An 18,306-nucleotide genomic window follows, 5' to 3' on the forward strand; every position below is an offset into this window, starting at 1 on the left:
CAGAAAGGATTGTTCCCCTTGATTCATTGGTCTAGATGGTGGTGATCCCAATTCTCAAAGTTCCTACCATCTTATGTAACTTGCATACATTGACACAATAAATACTTGTTCTAATACATATATTCATACACATACACATTGCTTAGAGTCCCTGGCCATCATCCAGTGCTGGGGTTCCCTACATTGCTTTCTTGTGGTCTTCAATGCTAGAGGCCTGATACTCGCCCTTCTCTCTTATTTGCGTGTGTAGCATGTGAATAGCTCAAAACTAGTCCTGTTCCTTTGCTGTCCTTCTCTCTTCTGGACTTTCTGAGCAAACAGGAACATGGGTGTCTTCACCCACTGAGCTCATTCAGACATACACACACACACACACACACACACACACACACACACACACACACACATATGCTCCACATAATTTTCCCCTCTTCTTTTTTTAAAAAAAATTATTTTTTTATTTTTCAGTTACAGTTGACCTACAACACTATCCTAGTTTCAGGTATACAGTGTAGTGATCAGACATCCATACAACCCACGAAGTGATCATCCCGTTAAATCCAGTATCCATCTGACACCACACGTAGCCATTAAAATGTACTGATATATTCCATATGCTCTACTTTACATCACCATGACTATTCTATAACTACCAATTTGTACTTCTTAATCCCTTCCCCTTTTTCATCCACTCCCCCCCACCCCACCCTAACCCTGAAACCTCCTCCTAACTGACAAACATCAAAATGTTCTCTGTATCTATGTTTGTTTTTGTTTTGTTTGTTCATTTATTTTGTTCTTTCAGTTCCACCAATAAGTAAAATCATATGGCATTTGTCTTTCTCTGTCTAACTTACTCCATTCAGCACTGTAACCTCTCAGTCCATCATGTTGCAGATGGCAAGATTTCATTCTTTTCTATGGCTGGGTAATAGTCCATTGTATATATAATATGTATTACCTCTTTTTTATCCATTCATCCATTGATGGATATCAGGTTGCCTCCATATCTTGGATATTGTAAATAATGCTGCAATGAACATATGGATGCACATGTTCCCTCAAAGTAGCGTTTTGGGTTTCTTCAGATAAATACCCAGAGGTGGGATTACTGGTTTCTTCCTTGTCTCTTGTTATAGTTTTTGTTTTTGGGGTGTTTTTTTTTGTTGGTGGTGGTTGTTTTGTTTTGGAGGGGTTATTTGTTTTGTTTTGTTTTAAATTTTATTGGGGAACATGTGTTTTTCCAGGACCCATCAGCTCCAAGTCAAGTAGTTGTTTCAGTGTAGTTGTGGAGGATGCAACTCAGTGTCCCATGTAGGAATCGAACCAGCAACCTTGGTGCTATGAGCACGGTGCTCTAACCAACTGAGCTAACTGGCCACCCCTAACCTTTGTTTTAAAGTCTGTTTTGTCTGGTATAACTATTGCTACCACAGCCTTTTTTTTTCTTTTCCATTTTCCTGAAACATCTTTTCCCATCCCTTTACTATCAGCCTCTGTGTGTCTTTCAATCTGAAGTGAGTCTCTTGTACACAGCATATGTAAGGGTCTTAGTTTCTTATCCATTCAGCTACCCTATGTCTTTGATTGGAGCATTTAATCTATCTACATTTAAAGTAATTGTTGATAGAGATGTAGTTACTGACATCTTATTAATCATTTTTTTAATCTTTTTACTTTTTCTTCTTCTTAAAGGAGTCCCTTTAACATTTATTGCAATACTGGTTTGGTGGTGATTTTTTTTTTTTTTTTTTTTTTGTCTGGGAAGCTCTGATCTCCTTTGATTCTAAATGATAGTTTTGTTGGGTAGAGTAACCCTGGTTGTAGGTCCATGCTTGTCATCACTTTGAATATTTCGTGCTAATCCCTCTGGCCTGCAAAGTTTCTGTTGAGAAATCAGCTGACAGTCTTATGGAAGCTCCCTTTGTAGGTAACTAATTTCCTTTCTCTTTCTGCTTTTAAGATTCTCACTTCATCTTTAACCTTTGGCATTTTAATTATAATGTGTCTTGGTGTGGGCCTCTTTGGGTTTATCTTGTTTGGGACTCTGCCCTTCCTGGGTTTGTGTCTATTTCCTTCACCAGGTTAGGGAAGTTTTCCATCATTACTTCTTTAAATAGACTTTCAATTCCTTGTTCTCTCTCTTCTCCTTCTGATACCCCTATGATGTAAATATTGGTATGCTTGATGTTTTTTTCCCAGAGACCTCTTAAGCTGCCCTCATTGTTTGTTTGTTTGTTTGGATTCTTTTTTCTTTTTGCTCTTCTGATTGGGTGTTTTCTGCTACCTTATCTTACAAATCACTGATTTGATCCTTAGCTTCATCTAATCTACTGTTGATCCCCTCTAATGTTTATTTATTTCAGTTATTATATTTTTCATTTCTGACTAGTTCTTTTTTGTGATTTCTATCTCTAATTTTATGTTTCCTATTTCTTTGTTGAAGTTCTCACTGAGATCATTGAGTAGCCTTATAACCAGTGTTTTGAACTCTGCATCTGATAGATGGCTTATCTTTATTTTATTTAGTTCTTTTTCTAGAGTTTGGTTCTGTTCTTTTCATTTGGGACATTTTTCTTTGTCTCCCACTTTGCCTGCCTCTGTGTTTTTGTTTCTGTGTATTAGGTAGAGCTGCTATGTCTCCTGGTCTTAACAGAGTGGCCTTACATAGTAGGTATCCTATGAGACCCAGTGGCACAGTCTCCTTGGTTACCTGAGCTGGCTCCTCAAGAGTTTCCCTTGTGTGGGTTGAGTGTGCCCTTTTGTTTTAGTTGAGCCTTGGTTTCTGTTTGCATGTCAGTGGAAGGGATTGACCCTCTGGCTGATTGGTTGTGAGAACTGGCCGTGATGACAGTGGAGAAACTGTTATGCAGGGGCTGACCCTATGGAGCAGGATTTGCTTTAGCAGGGCTCTGATGCCTGCCCAGCTTGTCCTTTGGGTGCATTGTTTGTGGAGGTGGGGTGGATGGTGCTCTGGTGTAGTCTGAAGATGGCCACTAGGGGTGTTGGTTCTCGTGCTTCTTGGGAGGGGTTCTGTTGCAGGCCAACATCAGTCTCTGCCTGTGCCCTGCCCAAGGCCACTTGGAATGAGCTACAAAGTGATCTGTTGATGGTTGCCCTTTGTGCTGGGCTTACAGGTGACTGGGAGAGGCTAAGCTGTGAACCGAGGATCGTTGCCACCAGTGCCAGGCTTGGGGCTGCTTGTTTGGGGTTTGTGCGCCTTTGAGAGCTTTTAGGAAAGTCCTCAGCATGAGGGAAGACAGATTGTTTGTATGGAAAAGCCACTGGAAGCTGCTCGGGTAGGCCCACAAATTGGGCTGGGCAGAGTCTCAGGAAATCATCAGAGTGGGGCAACAGGAGTTAGCCGGGTTGATGGAGACTCAGATATGGCAGCTGCCTGTGTCTGTACTCTGGGGGCTCAACAGAGAAACAGTGGATTCTGCCAGTGCCTCTGTCTGGGAGAAAGCTGCCCCTCCAGCCCTTGCCCTGAAACCAGACAATTCAGCTCTTCCCCACATGTCTCTGATGCCTATAGAGCCGCTGCTCCAGTGCGCGAGCTCAGTGTGAGTCAGTCCATCAACAAGTAATGCCATGCGAGAGCCCTTTAAAAGAAACACCTGAAACTCCAGCAGCCCCCTGTCAGCCCACTCAGCCACAACTTCCGCTGGTTTTTACTAGCAGAAGTTGTAAGGACTTCTGTTCCTGGACTGGACCCTGGACCGGGGAGCCTAGTATGGGGCTGGGACCCCTTGTTCCTCAGGGGGGAACCTCTGCAGCTGAAATATCCCTCCTGGTTTTTAACTGCCACATGTGTGTGTGGTACCCGCTCATTTTGTGTCTCTGCCCTGCCCCACAGTCTCGAAGTGGCTTTGTCTGTATATCCTTAGTTATAGGACTTCTGTTAACTAGACTTCAGGTGATTCTCCATGATAGTTGTTCTGCAGCTCAGTTGTAATTTTGATGTGGTCATGAGAGAATGTAAGCACAGGGTTTGCTTACTCTGCCATCTTGACTGGCAGCCCCTTTCTCTCTCTTCTTAATCTCCTAGTATATGTGCAATAATGAATAAAAATCTTCAGCATAAAATAAAATATTAAAGCTTATCAACATCGATATCAGCATTGGATTCCTTTATTTATTTAGCAATTCAGTCAGCTAGTGTTTGTGTACCAAGCAATATGCTGGACACTGAGGATATAGTGGCCAATAAGCCTGACAAGAGTCCTGCCCTCATAAAGTGTCCAGTCTAATGAGAATCAGCCAGGCCAACAAGCAAGCAAAATTTTGGATGCAATGAAAGGGTGCTACAAGGGCCTGAAAGATTGCTTAACCCAAAATTGGGGAGGGAGGAATAGAGGAAGAAATATCTCTGGGAAAGCTGAGGCCCTATAGGACGTGGCCGAGCAACATGGGTGTGTTCAAAAGCTCAGAGGAGAGAGAGAGCAGGGATGGAGCTTCAGGTATAAATATGGGAGGAGCCTCCTGAACTGCATTAAGGAGTTAGGGCTTTGTCTTGAGGACAGTAATTTGTGTATTTGGCCAATGAGGGTACCCTGATGATCTGGCATATATTCCAAATGCCTCCCTATGATGTTATCCACCTGGAAAGAGTTTAGTATGTAATCTGTGCCCAACAGAAGAAGAAATGACAAAGAATGGACAAATGGTTCATCTAGTCCTCAAGTAAATAGGGCTGTTCTTTGTATATCCTAGACTGAGAAGGCAGCACAGTGGGGCTTATGTTATTTTCATTTTTAATACAATTTGAAAAGACAGTTTTGTCCCTTGCAATTCAAAGCTTGTATTTTATAATACGAGCTTGGCATACCAGGGTCTTGAAGAGTCACTGAGTATCAAAAAAAAAAATGACCTTCACACTAGAGACAAAGTGAAAAACATCTGAACGTTAGAGTTCTAATATCAGAAATAACTTGGCCTCACTTTTATTATTATATCAGAGAAGACTGGAATATTGTTAAAATGTGTCCACATTGCTGGGTGTCATAACTTAGTTGCAATTTACCCAGTGAGCATTGCTCTGAGTGGCTCCCAAATATGTATGACAGACACTTTCCCGCGTGTATAGAAAGCTACCAAACTTACAGGGTGACAAACACTGGCTTGTCAATCTTAAAAATAAAGCTCATCAATCCTGATTGTTGAAATAATTGAGAAAAGCCATAGTAAAAAAACAAACATAAGCATCAAATAGCAAATTTTATCAGCTTGCCTGTTGGCATCCACACCAGCTATCCTGTTAGAGCCTGTGAATACGATGGTCACGTAATGCCACATGATTGTGAATATCACTCTCTTTTTGGGGGATGCAGCACTTTTTATTCAGAAAACAGTTATCCTCATTTGGCATCCCATAAAGGAGTCCATTTCACATACAGTCAAGATTAAGAGAGGTTGGAATCCAAATTCCACCTTCCAAAACAACTCTCTCTCTCTCTCTCTCTCTCTCTCTCTCTCTCTCTCTCTCTCTCTCTCTCTCCCTCTCCCTCTCCCTCTCTCCCTCTCTCATCACTGAATGTAATGAAAGTTGTTCCTAATGTCAATGCTGTGAGCAGTGAAGAGGCAGAAAGTTCCAATATCCTAGCCTCGAAGATGGAGATTAGAGCTTTGGGTCTTAGATTGAAAACACTTGGGGTCATTTTTCGATTGGTTTTCTTTAAGTTTCTTTAAGTTTGTCAAAAGTTTCTGGTACTTCACCAGGAAAGAATAGCCCACCAGTCTTTAAACTTCTTAAATACTGATCCATGACCCCAGCCATGGTTCACTCTCTGTGGCAAATATCAGCTGGGTTACTGACCTTTGGAATGAACTTACTTCTCATAGAGATTTCCCCTTACTCATTGCTTCTTAAATATGCCGTGCTGATTTACTCCTAGTAATCACACATATGGGGAAATTGGTGATATGCTACTTTCTTCTTGCCTACCTAGTGATTGTGAATGGCTCCACTGGAAAACAATAAAACCTAAATTAAAAACCTGAAAGCCTAGGCCTCTCGTTTGATTCCTCCTTGTTTAAAAATACTCTCACTACTGATTAATCTATATGTTCTGTTAGTTCAAATACACTTCAGCCTAATTAGCTCCACTTCTCCAACCCTAGTGAACCACCATCCCCTCCCATCTCAACTACAACATGCCCCTAACTGGTCTCCCAGACCCACAACCCTCACTCCATCAAGGCACTCAGGCCTTTCTTCTACTACCAGACCTGCCCTTTAAAATGTAAATCGAATCGTTGGGGATTTCCGGCTCATATCCCTTCTCCCACCATACTTGGGAGTAAAGTCCAAGACCTTCTCGAAGTCTACATGGCCCTCTATGGTCTGGCCTTCATCACGTTTATTTACTACTGCTCCTCTTGCTTAATCTGCTGCAGCCATACTGGCCTTCTTACTGTTCCTGGAAAACACCACCTCATCTCGTCTTAGGACCTTTGTACTTGCTGTTCCTGAAACCTGAAAGGTAGCTTCACCGGGAGGTTACATGACTTGTATATTCATTTCTGGTCAAATGTTACCTCTTAAAACAAACCTTTCTTGACCACTGTGTCTAAAATTCCCTCTTTGCTCTATTTTTCTTCATAGATCTAGCACTCCCTGAAATCACACAGTCTGTTTATTGATCTACTTATATTCCACTCAAACAGGAGCTCCCTGAGAGCAGAGACTATATCATGCTTACAACTAACTTGTTCACAAGTTAGGTGCCCCCCCCCTCAGTACTTAGAGGGGAACACCTAAGAAATTGTGTGGAATAAATGAACGTGAAGGGAGGACTATGACTATGATTCCTTTATTATTTCTGGGAAAGGTAACCATAACCCTGAACAGATGATTGTTATTTTTCCATCGCCACATTCTCCTCTGGGTCACTTTATGGCAAAGCAAGAGACGCTGTTATGTGCATACGTGTGGCACTCTACCAAACAGCTTGCCTCGTGGTTCAAGTATTCGTTCACATCAGACTGTTTTCCATGTATGTTTAATTGCAAAATGCAAGTTCTTCCTTTTAGTTTAATTACAAGCACACGTCACAAACCAACCATTAGAATGTCTGTAAAAGGAGCTATATTTTTTAAATGCCAACAAAGTTGTTTCACCTCTGAATGCCAAATCAGCCATCTTTATTTTGTTTCCACATTCCAAACAAATCTACCTCATGTGAAGCCCAAGATGATGGTTTTTTTGTCCCCTTGGATTTTCAGTCAGGAAAGTGAGTCATGACAGTAACAAGGAAGGCTTGAGGTAAATAGAATTCCTTTTCTTGCAACCTCTACTTTAGGCATTAGCATTAAGCAACATGGAGTTCAAACTAAGCCATTACATTATTCAAATGTGTCAGTGTGTTCTTTTCATATGCTTTTTCTGAAACAGCAAGTCATATGGAGCCAGAATTCCCCAAGTGAGAGCCCACAAGCTGTTTTAGCCTGAGTCAAGACATCCACATATTACGAAGTGCCTCATCTCTGACGTAGAAAAGGCTGTTCAAAGAGAAGCCTTTGCTTATTGTTTAACAGTGTGATCTGGAAATCAACTTTGTCTTTTCCCCTCTTGAGTGAGGACAATTGAGAGAATTGACCGCTAAGAGACTATGTATCTTTTTGTAAGTGAAGGACTGTGTGTTTGTTAGTGGTCAGGAGACTATTGAGGTGAGCAGAAAGCAAAAGACAAAGTTCTTTGGATTAGTCTTTTTGCTTCCTTTCTGAGAAATAGTCTTTGATTGTTTTCCATGTAGTTGCAAGGAGGAAAACTTTTCTCTGTTTTAATCATCTTCCTCAGTAAATGATTGAAGTCATTCTCTTGAATAAGGTGTTCTCCCCTCATAAAGAAAAACGATGATCTCTGGGCAAATAGGATGTCCAACTGGACGTTTGCACCAATTGGACAAAGGTACTATCTACCTGGACAATAAAATTGGCACCCATTTGGGAGCCAACTCTTTGGAACCATTGGTCTGTTCAACAGAGTAGTTCTTCAACAGGGATGACCCACATTTATTAAATGCTTATCATTGCGTAGTACTGGACGAGGTGCTGGAGATACAAAACGGTAGTAAACATCCGAGTATTTGATGCTCTTTCCATCTTTAAGAGCCAAGAGGCCCTCTCTAATTGTGAATTTTTAAATAGATGCCTTTTCCTCCAATTCATTTCTCTAGCCAAATAACAGCACATGTTATTACTGACCAAACCACCACCCAGCTAGTTTCTTTTCAAATTTATGAATTATGTTGACTTTTGAGGTCTCATTTGGCAGTGGCTTTCAAAGGCACCTGGACATACTTGGCAGGAGCGCTGCATTTGAAGTTAGTTCTAAAAGTTCTTCTGATGTTGTCAAGAAACTGGTGTTTGCAGTTTGAGATCATGAGAAAGGCATGCAAGAGGCCATTTTTTCTCTACCTGTGCCTACCTTTCTCATGTTTAGACAGAAATCACGCTTCTTTTTCCCCATTTCTCATCTGATATTCTCATAACAATCTCTTCTGAATTTTAAAAAATCTATTTCCTTTTACTGTCATGATGACTGAACTCTATGCCTAACACCATGCTGAACAAGAGGATCTTCCCTTCGCCACAGAGCCTTGAGTTAATCCCCCTTTACTTTGACATTCTCAGAACTGCCAAAGAGATGATATCAGTGCAGAATTGTTTTTTCATAGCATAATTTTTGACATCAAACATTTAAGACCACTCTGGATACATTTTCCTCTGGTTGACATTTTTTTGTAAAGGATTTGACAGAATCAGACTTTCTTTTTTTGCCTCTCTCGCCATCACATAGATTCTGAAATAGACAAACAACTGAGTCACAGCCAATTCTGTAGGCTAGATATTAAGAAAAGACCTTCAGCTGTTGGTGAAATGTGTCCTGCACAGTTCAGTTCTCTAATGTATCTTGGATGTCGTCTCCTCCGTTTTCATTTCCACAAAGGGGTGGGTGGTTGGGGGGGCAGGGAGGCAGAGTTATTGTGATGTCCTGGGCCCTATTTCAGTATTTACCAGAAAACATATATTTCTCTGCCTTGGGCATTATTACTTTATTTTCTTAACTTACAACTGACTTCCTATACCCCTGTGGAGAAATATTTCTCCAGCTCACTCTACCCTTTCTATTTCTCACAACATTATAATATATATATATATATATATATATATATATATATATATATATATATATATATATATATATATATATATATGGGACTCCTTTAAAAAAAACTTGGTGATCATTTCACCTATACCTAGCCTCATAGCCCTCAATTTGTCATGCCCTATGGAGACCTGGGCAATTATTGGGTCATCGGAAAAGTCATGACTCATTTTTGCATAGAAAACATAGAAACAATACATCGTGACTTTTCTTCTGACGACCCAATATTTTTGAGTCTTGGTCTTGTCCAACATGATAAATTATTTGCAGTTAATATTGACAGAGCCTCTTATAAGGAGAAAGAAACTCTAAGCCCTTCCAGGAGCTGGATTCTGCCTTTTGACTAGTTTGGAAGAGAGTCCTCAGATGGACATATACAGCCCTTGGCCTGCTTTAGTCCTGCCCAGATGAACTGTGTTGCAATCACCCACACTTCCCAGCGGCCGTTTCTTCATTTCTGAAAGCTGGTCTTGATTGTCTCAGAAGCAGAATTCAATTTGCAGTTCCCCCAGTAACGTGCTGTGATTCATTCGGGGACAAATCTGGATTGAACTGAGTCCAACTGTCTCTTTTGTGAGACAGAAGGGAAGTATAAGTAGATACTATAGTCACCCAGATGAATCAGCCAGGAATTCATGAAGTGATTCATAAATCGTTATAAAGACCACTAAAGTCTACTAAAATGGAGTGCTGTCTGGCTATACAAAGTGGGGTATTATCATTGGGATGGGGAGAGGGGGGGATTTAGATGTTAAATCAGATGTGAAATCCTTAAAACTGTGCTTTTCTTTTTAGGTTCTGAAAAGGATTTCTTTTTCCCCCCTCTGCAGTGGGCCAACTGCTAAAGCCATTTTTCATTGATTAGTTTTCACAGATAAATTTTAAAACCACCACAGATGATACCCCACAATTCTTTGGGGGAATAAAAAAAATACCTCTCCAATCCACCATAGACCAGTTTGTATCCATTATTCCCACTCTCTGGCAGCAAATCAATAATATTTTTCATGTGAATACAATGAAACAAAGTGTTCTGATGCATTCTTCCATCTTTGGGAGGTCTGTAACCCCCATGGAAGTGGTAGTGGTGGTGGGGAACTATCCAAAGCACATATCAACCAACATTTAATCTAGTGGGTTAACCCCCACAGTGTTAACTCCCAAAGCAGTGCTGTAACACACAGTCCCACACTGCTTGCTAGAACTACTTACTTACATAGCACAAATGAAGAGAAGTAAGACATATTTATGACATGTTCTTGACTTGCAACAAAGTCTTTTAGTAAATTTTGTTTGAAGAAATAAAATTGTTAGTTAACATGGAAGTATTTTGGCCTTATAGAGAGGGGAAAGAGTGGTACCTGAAAGAAGTTACCCAGTTGGAAAGACTAAAGTTATAAGCCAGCTTGGGCAAGAACACCAGTTCAGAATTGAGCAGGTTCACCAAAGCAAACTGGGAAACCTGACTCCATTGTCAGGTTTCTTAAAAGCAATAGGTTGCTGATACATCCCCATCACTCGGTGATAAGGATCGAAATCTCAGATGCCCACAGGAGTCCTCTCCCATCCTCCCTCAGCCTTGCTTCACGTCTCCACTAGAAAGCATCTTGCCTTATTGGAATAAAGTGATACCTGGAGCTCTAGCTGTGGGACTCGGCAAATCATTTCATGTCTGTGGGCCTACTTTATCTCATCTGAATAAGGCGGTGCTCTAGTGCCCTTCAGCTAGAACATTCTATGATTGTAAGAATTTGTGAACTCGGGATACTCCTTTGGGAAACCCAGTACCAAGAAATGAGATTTTCTTACATAAGACCACAACTAACAGCTCTGAGAACTAGAAAATTAGCCAGATGAGGAAATGCCTCACTTTCTTTGAGCTTTATTTCCATATCTGAATAGTTAAGGGACAAAGGAGCCCTAACATTTTTTTACATGTTAGAACCCCATAGGGGGCCGGTCAAGTGGCGCGTTGGTTAAGAGCTGGCTTGGGACGCCAGAGGGCTCCGGTTCAGATCCCACATATGAGGGCCAGTGACACTGCCCTCTACAGCTAAGATGCTGAACAACAGCTCAATCTGGAGCTGGGCTGCCGTGGGTCTCTGGCAATGGTATAGGCTGCAGCCCCTGCTGCAAAGGGTTGCCATGGGCTACCGTGTAGGCTGCAGCCAGTGTGAGTGTCCAGAAGCCGGCGACTGATGTGCCTCGCTCCGGGAAGAGCGCAATGATGGTGCCAACAACTTGGGCCAGTGAAGCAACGTCCTCCACAACTAGACTGAAGAACAAAAGGACAGCAACTTGTCTGTTCCCCTTCCCCAATTCCCCAATAAAAATCTTAAAAAAAAAAGAACTCCATAGGTGATAGAAGGAGAACTGACTCTGGGTGAAAAACACACAATGTGAATCATAGATGATGTATTATAGAATCGTACACCTGAAACCTAGGTAACTTTACTAACATTGTCACCCTAGTAAACTTTAATTAAAAAAAAAAAAAGAACTCCATAAATAGAGCCAACTGAAGGGAAGGGGTTTAAGGGCTGCATGAGAAAGGTGAAGGGATTAAGAAGTACAAATTGGTAGTTACAAAATATTCAAGAGGATGTAAATTATAGCATAATGAATATAGTCAATAGTATGGTAATAACTACGTATGGTGCCAGGTAGGTGCCAGGGGATCACTTCGTTAGTTATATAAATGTCTAGCCACTATGGTATACGCCTGAAACTAATATAAAATAATATTGAATGTCAACTGTAATTGAAAGTGTTTAAAAGAGAAACACTGGAGTAGTAACACATGCACAAAACATAATTTCTGTGGCACATCATACCGTAGGGGGTATGTGGGGCGGGGAAGGGCGGTATTGAAAATCTCCATAGATAGTCTAATGCAGTGCTTGAACCACAATCTTATATAGCTCTCAAGCAATGGGTACATTGTTAATATAAGGAATATGAGAGAAGTCGTTTCATAGCCATGTATTCCTCATCTAAAAAGTGTCAGACATTTATTGTCTAAAGTACTTGGAGGTCTCTGACTTCCCAATTTAAATTTGTTCATAATCCACTACCATCCCTCACCTTCTAGTCTTTATTTTTCTTCCTAATACTCATTTCCTGTAGCCCAACACATGGTTTGCTTATTTAAATTCGTTCATTGCCTGCCTCCCCTTTCTGAAATATGAGTTCCACAAAGACAAGGATATGTGTCATGTGTTGCTTTGTCCCTAGTGCTTAAAGCAGTGCCACAAACTTGGTCAGTGCTCAGTAGATATCTTTTGAATGCATAAATAAAAATGTTATCTCAGATTTTATGATCCCCATTGAGAGTCAAGATTATCTTTATTTTATACTTGAAATTGAAGCTGGGGGAAGTCAGGTAATTTATTCAAGATTACCCAGCGAGGAAGGGACAAAGCCAGATTTCCAGCCCAGGATTTCTAGTACATCTGTCTTAGAGCACATCCATCTGCTTCTCCTGCCATTTGCGGTTTTTCTGCATATGATCCTGACCGGTTTTACATGTCTCGATTGGGACCTATTGTTCTATGGAACAATCTGAGATTGAGTACTGCATTTGCAGGAAAGATAACCTCTGTGCTTCTGGCTTAATTCACTGCAAGGTTGGGGAGCTTAGTGTGAACAGAAGGTGGGAGCATAACCAAGTAAATACCCCCAAAATATCAGACATTATCTAAGATGTGTATAGATAAATATTTGTAGAAACCTTTCTAAGTTTTTTTTGTTTGTTTGTTTGTTTGTTTTTCTTTTTTTTTTTTCCAGAAAATCTTATGAGCCCTTTAAAACGTGTTTCCTCCCATCCCTTTTTTTTTATTTATTTTTTTTGGCATGCCATTGAACCATGGCTCATGTGAAGGTTATATAAACTCCACTAAATGAGTGGAAATGGTTGACTCAGTTCTCTGATTTGCTTTTGTGTGATGTTTCTGGTAAGCAGTGATTTGTTTTATTTTGTTTTTTTAGCTTTAGTCTATTGTGTGCGTATTTACATAACAATTTCCTATTGTTTCATAAAAATATAAAAGGCCAGAGAAGAGACTGACTGGCAAGCTCTGTTGAATGAAATCTGTGAAATGTCAACTGCAGATCAGCAGCTGTGGGACATAGTTGGACCTAGAAAACTTTCAGACCATCTCTCTTCTGGCTTTGGACACTCCTGTAGCTCACAATGAATCAGAGTGATATCCTCTTGTCCTAACATCATGGAGGAATGAGATATTCCACAGGAGAAAAATTGTAAATCACTGCAATTTATAGTCAGCATCAAAGTTGTTTGTTTGTTTATTTTGGCATAAATATTTAAAAAATACCTTCTTTGAATTTAAAAGATACCCCTGTTTTGGGCAGAATATTTAGACCTATTCATTTTGGTATGCGTGGTGTGCTGTTTAAAACAAGTTTGGAAAATAGTTGAGGACACTAAGAAAGGGGTTCATCCCTCCTTCAGTAACAATAGGAATGTTTTATGTTTTACTTAGTGAGCTTCTGTTTACTCAGTGAGCATGGCTGTTGTTTGTTTGCTTGCTTCTGGAGTAAATGGCCTCAAACCACTCAAGTTTCTTGAGTCCTTTTGACTTTTGAAATCATTTTTCTGGCATCTTTCCTGCTATGAGTTGTCAGTGATTATGCTGGGAACCCAGAGCTTTGCTTTAACAACAGGACTCGCTTTCACCTTCTCCACTCTTCTCCTGCCCGTCGCAGCCCTAATTTTAATTTGCTGTTTCTACTCTATTATGAGCTGGTTAACAAGTAACCAAGTTTATAAAAATTAAATTTAAATTAATAGAGGGATTGTGAGAGACTCTTCAGTAAAATACTGTGTAGTCATTTTAGGCTACAAAATTGATTCTACGTGCTGTACTTGAAAATCAGTCACATATACACACTCACTTCCGAATACTCAATTTTTTAGTGCTGAGTTCTTATTTCCTTGTTCCTAGCAATTGTCTGGATAATTGAGATCATGTCTTACCACTTTTCATCTTTTTTCTATACATGTAAATGTTAAAATTTTTATACCAATTCTTTTCTTTCCAAATCAAAGACTGCCTTAGGTATACATTTATTTACCTAGAATACTTAGAATAGTTTATACTTAAATTTTTCTTAATTATATGGAATGACATACTATATTTTGAAATTAAATTAATTTATACCATATAATCTTATTTATTTAAATAATGTGGAGAAAAATCCAATCCAAATTAGCAAAAAGCAAAATACAGAGTTAGCTGAAGGCTCAGTCGGCATTATTTTATTCTCCCTGGGTCTCTGAGATAAGCAATGCTAAAAGCTGGTGTGTATACTACCACATTTTTTTCTTTCTTTCTTTCTCATCATTATTACATTAAGTAATATGTGGTAACTAAGAGGGCATGGCCAGCGTTTGGAACTCCCTGTGAATGAATAAGATAAGAATGATTGATAATTAGCATATAATTATATACTCTCTAGATAGATACACAGATATCTAATTTATATGTAGATATGTAATCTACATACAGATACAGTCTGTTATATAGAATTTACATTCTAGATTACTCATAAAATGCTGAAATGAGTTCTGTTCAGTTCGTTGGTTGACTATCCCCCGTTTTTATAGCTAGTAATCATAATTCACCCTATAGCAACATCACACCAAATTATAAAAATATTAAGCTTTATATTGCTGACACCCTTTGCCTCCTTCCCCTTCCCCACACACCTTTTCTACTCTATGTTAATCAAACCCTTGCTTATGAGTCAGACTTAACTGTGCAGTGGGGCTGGAGAGTTATGAAAGAAAATTGGTCCCCATCAATCCCATGATATTGGGGTCCTACTTCTAAATACTGCAGTTTGCCCAGTCCACACATTTCTGCTCCATCAGTCCTCAACAGAAGGGAAAGGTGGCAGAAGTACCAGAAGAAATCCAGAAAACCATCTAGAGCATGTTGCATCTTTTATTCTCAGATGAAAAAATATAGTGAGGAAGCCAGTCAAAGGATTTTGCTGCTTTGCCCCCGCCCCTCCCCCCCCCAAAAAAAAGAAACAAAAAAACCCAAAAAAACTTGAGATGCCAATGATGGCTATTTAAGTAGTAATACAGGTTGCCTTCCAATCCACCACCCTCCCTCCCAGGGATTCTGGTGTCGGGTAGTAGTGTGGACTCCTTCTAGCTGTAAAGCCTGTGACCCCACAATTCCTCATCCCTGACCCACAACCTCAGAGTGGCTTTTGAGGCACATTAAGGACATGTTCCCCAAGAAAACAGCCTCCACATGAGGAATCCTGGTGTACGAGTTTTTACTAGATGTTCTCAAGCAGTGCCAGTGTTCTATTGCTGTGTTTTCTCTCAAGGCCATTTAGCACATCATTTAGATGAGTAACTCCAATTAAGATGATGTGTTTGGAAAAGATATATTTTACTGGCACAGGACACTCACTGTTCTCCTTCAGCAGAGCAAAGATATAAATTATCAATGAAGCAGGCATCCTAACTCAACTAGTCGTTTCAGGCGTCCACTAACTTCCCTTTTCCAGAGGTCATCTAGTCCGAATCCTCCCTCCGTGGTTTCTACATCATCTTCTTACACAGCCTCTTCACACCTCAATAAGGAGAATGCGAAAAAGAACATGGTATTTCCTCCCTCGGTTTCTTGCAGCTGTAATACAAATGTAGAAGCTCAGCCTTACTAAACATTCTGGTTCAGAACATTGCAAATTACTTGGTAAACTTGACGGCTTTGTCCTCCTTTTTATCATCTGTGGCCCTCTACAAAGGCCTAGCCAAATGAGTGATTCGTTCCTGTGAAATAAGTGGTATACACAGATGGCAACTTCTACACATCGGTGTAGAACAAAGCCTGTCTTTCTACAAAGTGGAAGAAACAGCCAACTGAAAGTTTGAAACTCACTGGGCCCTTTTGGGGAGACCAAGCAATTCATTGCTAATCTAGTTTCCCCAGACATTATTTTGCTGCCTCAGTGGATCCCCTGACCCTTTCTGTACCACACTGTGCCAGTGCCAGCCCCCTACTGAACTGGCAAATCGAGTACCATTTTGATAGTCTATGAACATTGCTAAACTTTAACATTGTTCTCACAAGTACACCTTCCCTTCAGTGTGAGAGTGTATAAATTCACTTTACATCTAGTCATTCACATCCTGCCAATTCTCTCATACAGTTAGATCAATGGAAAGTTATTCATTTTATATGCCAGGTTAGTTGCTGCCACCTTATTTAAACACCTGTATGTCCTCCCACAGAAACTACCAATAGTCGTATTGTGATCGGCTCATGTGATTGCAAAAGATGTCCCACGCCATGTTCCTGTTACACCCGGGGCAGTGTTCTTTGCCAAGCACAGAACCCCCGCAGATCTCTTGGGTTCTGGATTTCAAACCACACTTGACCTTTGAGGTTTAAGTTAATTTACTCTTGGCAAAAGAAAATGTATTGTTTAAAGAGAATGGGATTAGAAAGGCTTATAATAAAGACTTGTAACACTTCTTGGACCTCAGATATGTCTTACAGAACAAAATGTTTATGAGCTAAGTGTAAATGAATCAGAAACATACGGATCAAATTTCCCCTAAAATGCAAAGGGATTTAAAAATTAGCGGAAAAGCGGTCTGACAAAAGATGTGCTTTTAATTTCACCAAACCCAGAGTATTTGAAATGCGTTTTAAGAAGCTTGAAAAACCCAAACTGTGACTAGATTTCCTGTTTGTTGATCTCTTTTGTTCCCTCAGTATCTCAGTTGAGAAGTCAGTGGTTAAAATTGGGAGACAAAAGTCTTAAAGTATTTTTTTTTGAAGGGCTTTTTCTCATGCTGTTATGTAGCTAGGATGGGGAATTAGAATTTGGCTTTGACAAGTGTCTTTGCTCCTGTGATTTTAGTCCCTCATGTTTCCTTTTATAATTGTTTTCTCAGGTTTGCACCTTCTGCTCCATCTCCTCACCACATCAGCCCCCGGAGAGCTCCGGCTCCTTCTATAATGCAGAGAACACAGCCTCCCCATACCCAGCAGCTCTCAGGATCACACCTGAAGTCTTATCAACCGGAAACAAACGCTTCTTTCCAACCAAATGGAATCCACGTCCATGGTAAGTGAGGAGCTGTCAGTCCCTTGAGTTTTGGAAAGTGATGTTTTTAATCAAATGTCTTAGTTACCCGTTGTGGATTTCAAATGTTCTGTTTTACACCAGGCTTTGCCTTTTATGACTTCCCTCTAAAATGTCACCATCAGCATGAAATCTTATAGTATTTTCCTGGCTTTGGCCTTAAGGTAGTATGACTTATGATACCCCAAAGTGGTCAGCCCAAGGTGATGAGCCATTAAGTGACCCAGCACTTGAACACCTCATGGAGAGGCCCTAACAACAGCATCTTCTTTTCTAAACCATGAACAGTCGCGTGCAAGGGAACCACAGGAGCCCTTTGTTCATGCTCGCCTCTCCTCTCACAGGTCTTTGTCCCTATTCCCATATGCCCAGATCCTGTCCATCCTTCGTGGCCCAGATGAAATGACACCTCCTCTCTGAAGCCTTTCCTGATCTCCTAGCTGGACGTAACCTCTCCTGGCTCTAAACTATGAATACATTATCATCTGTATCCCTCTGATAGTACTTACGCTCTCTCTACCTTGTAATTTACTTCTCTGTGAGTAAAACTTATCTTCATTGTTAATGTGTAAACTTCTTTCTGAGGTCAGAATTTTCTGGCCCATTGTCATTTCTCTTAGAGAGCTTAGCACAGTTCTTCACATGTTGTAAAGACACATAGATACTTGATAGTCATGTGGAGGAAGAGAAAAAGGGATGGAAGGCAAGAGAACATGATGATTTTCAAAATGTGTAGGTCTTATGTTTAACCCGGAACATGTATGGAGAACTCAGTCTGCCTTCACTTCTTTTCTTTATTTAAACCCATTTTGCTGACTCAGACAGTAACATCTATAGAAGGTTGAATTGCTAAATCATATAGACTCAAACTATGCATAGCTATTTACTTCCTGGGGACACTCAGACCTTTTTATATAAGCAGAAGATATACTGTCCATTTAGACTTGAGTGTTTCAGCTTCTTCTGAAAAATATGATTCTTCGTCAACGTCTTGCTGATTCCTG

At 40.3% G+C, this 18,306-nt stretch overlaps 1 protein-coding gene across 3 annotated transcripts in view; it reads left to right on the plus strand.

Annotated features, from left to right (window-relative positions):
* GLIS3 (GLIS family zinc finger 3) overlaps nt 1–18,306 on the plus strand; it is a 433,026-nt gene that overhangs the window by 390,314 nt on the left and 24,406 nt on the right. For all 3 annotated transcript variants that reach the window (XM_019645914.1, XM_019645913.1, XM_019645915.1), the window contains one exon: nt 17,112–17,284. In XM_019645914.1, coding sequence (XP_019501459.1) covers nt 17,112–17,284 — 173 coding nt within the window. The remainder of the gene's footprint in view (nt 1–17,111; nt 17,285–18,306) is intronic.

The sequence above is a fragment of the Hipposideros armiger genome, unplaced genomic scaffold (genome assembly GCF_001890085.2).
Source record: "Hipposideros armiger isolate ML-2016 unplaced genomic scaffold, ASM189008v1 scaffold_95, whole genome shotgun sequence".
Taxonomy (NCBI): domain Eukaryota; kingdom Metazoa; phylum Chordata; class Mammalia; order Chiroptera; family Hipposideridae; genus Hipposideros; species Hipposideros armiger.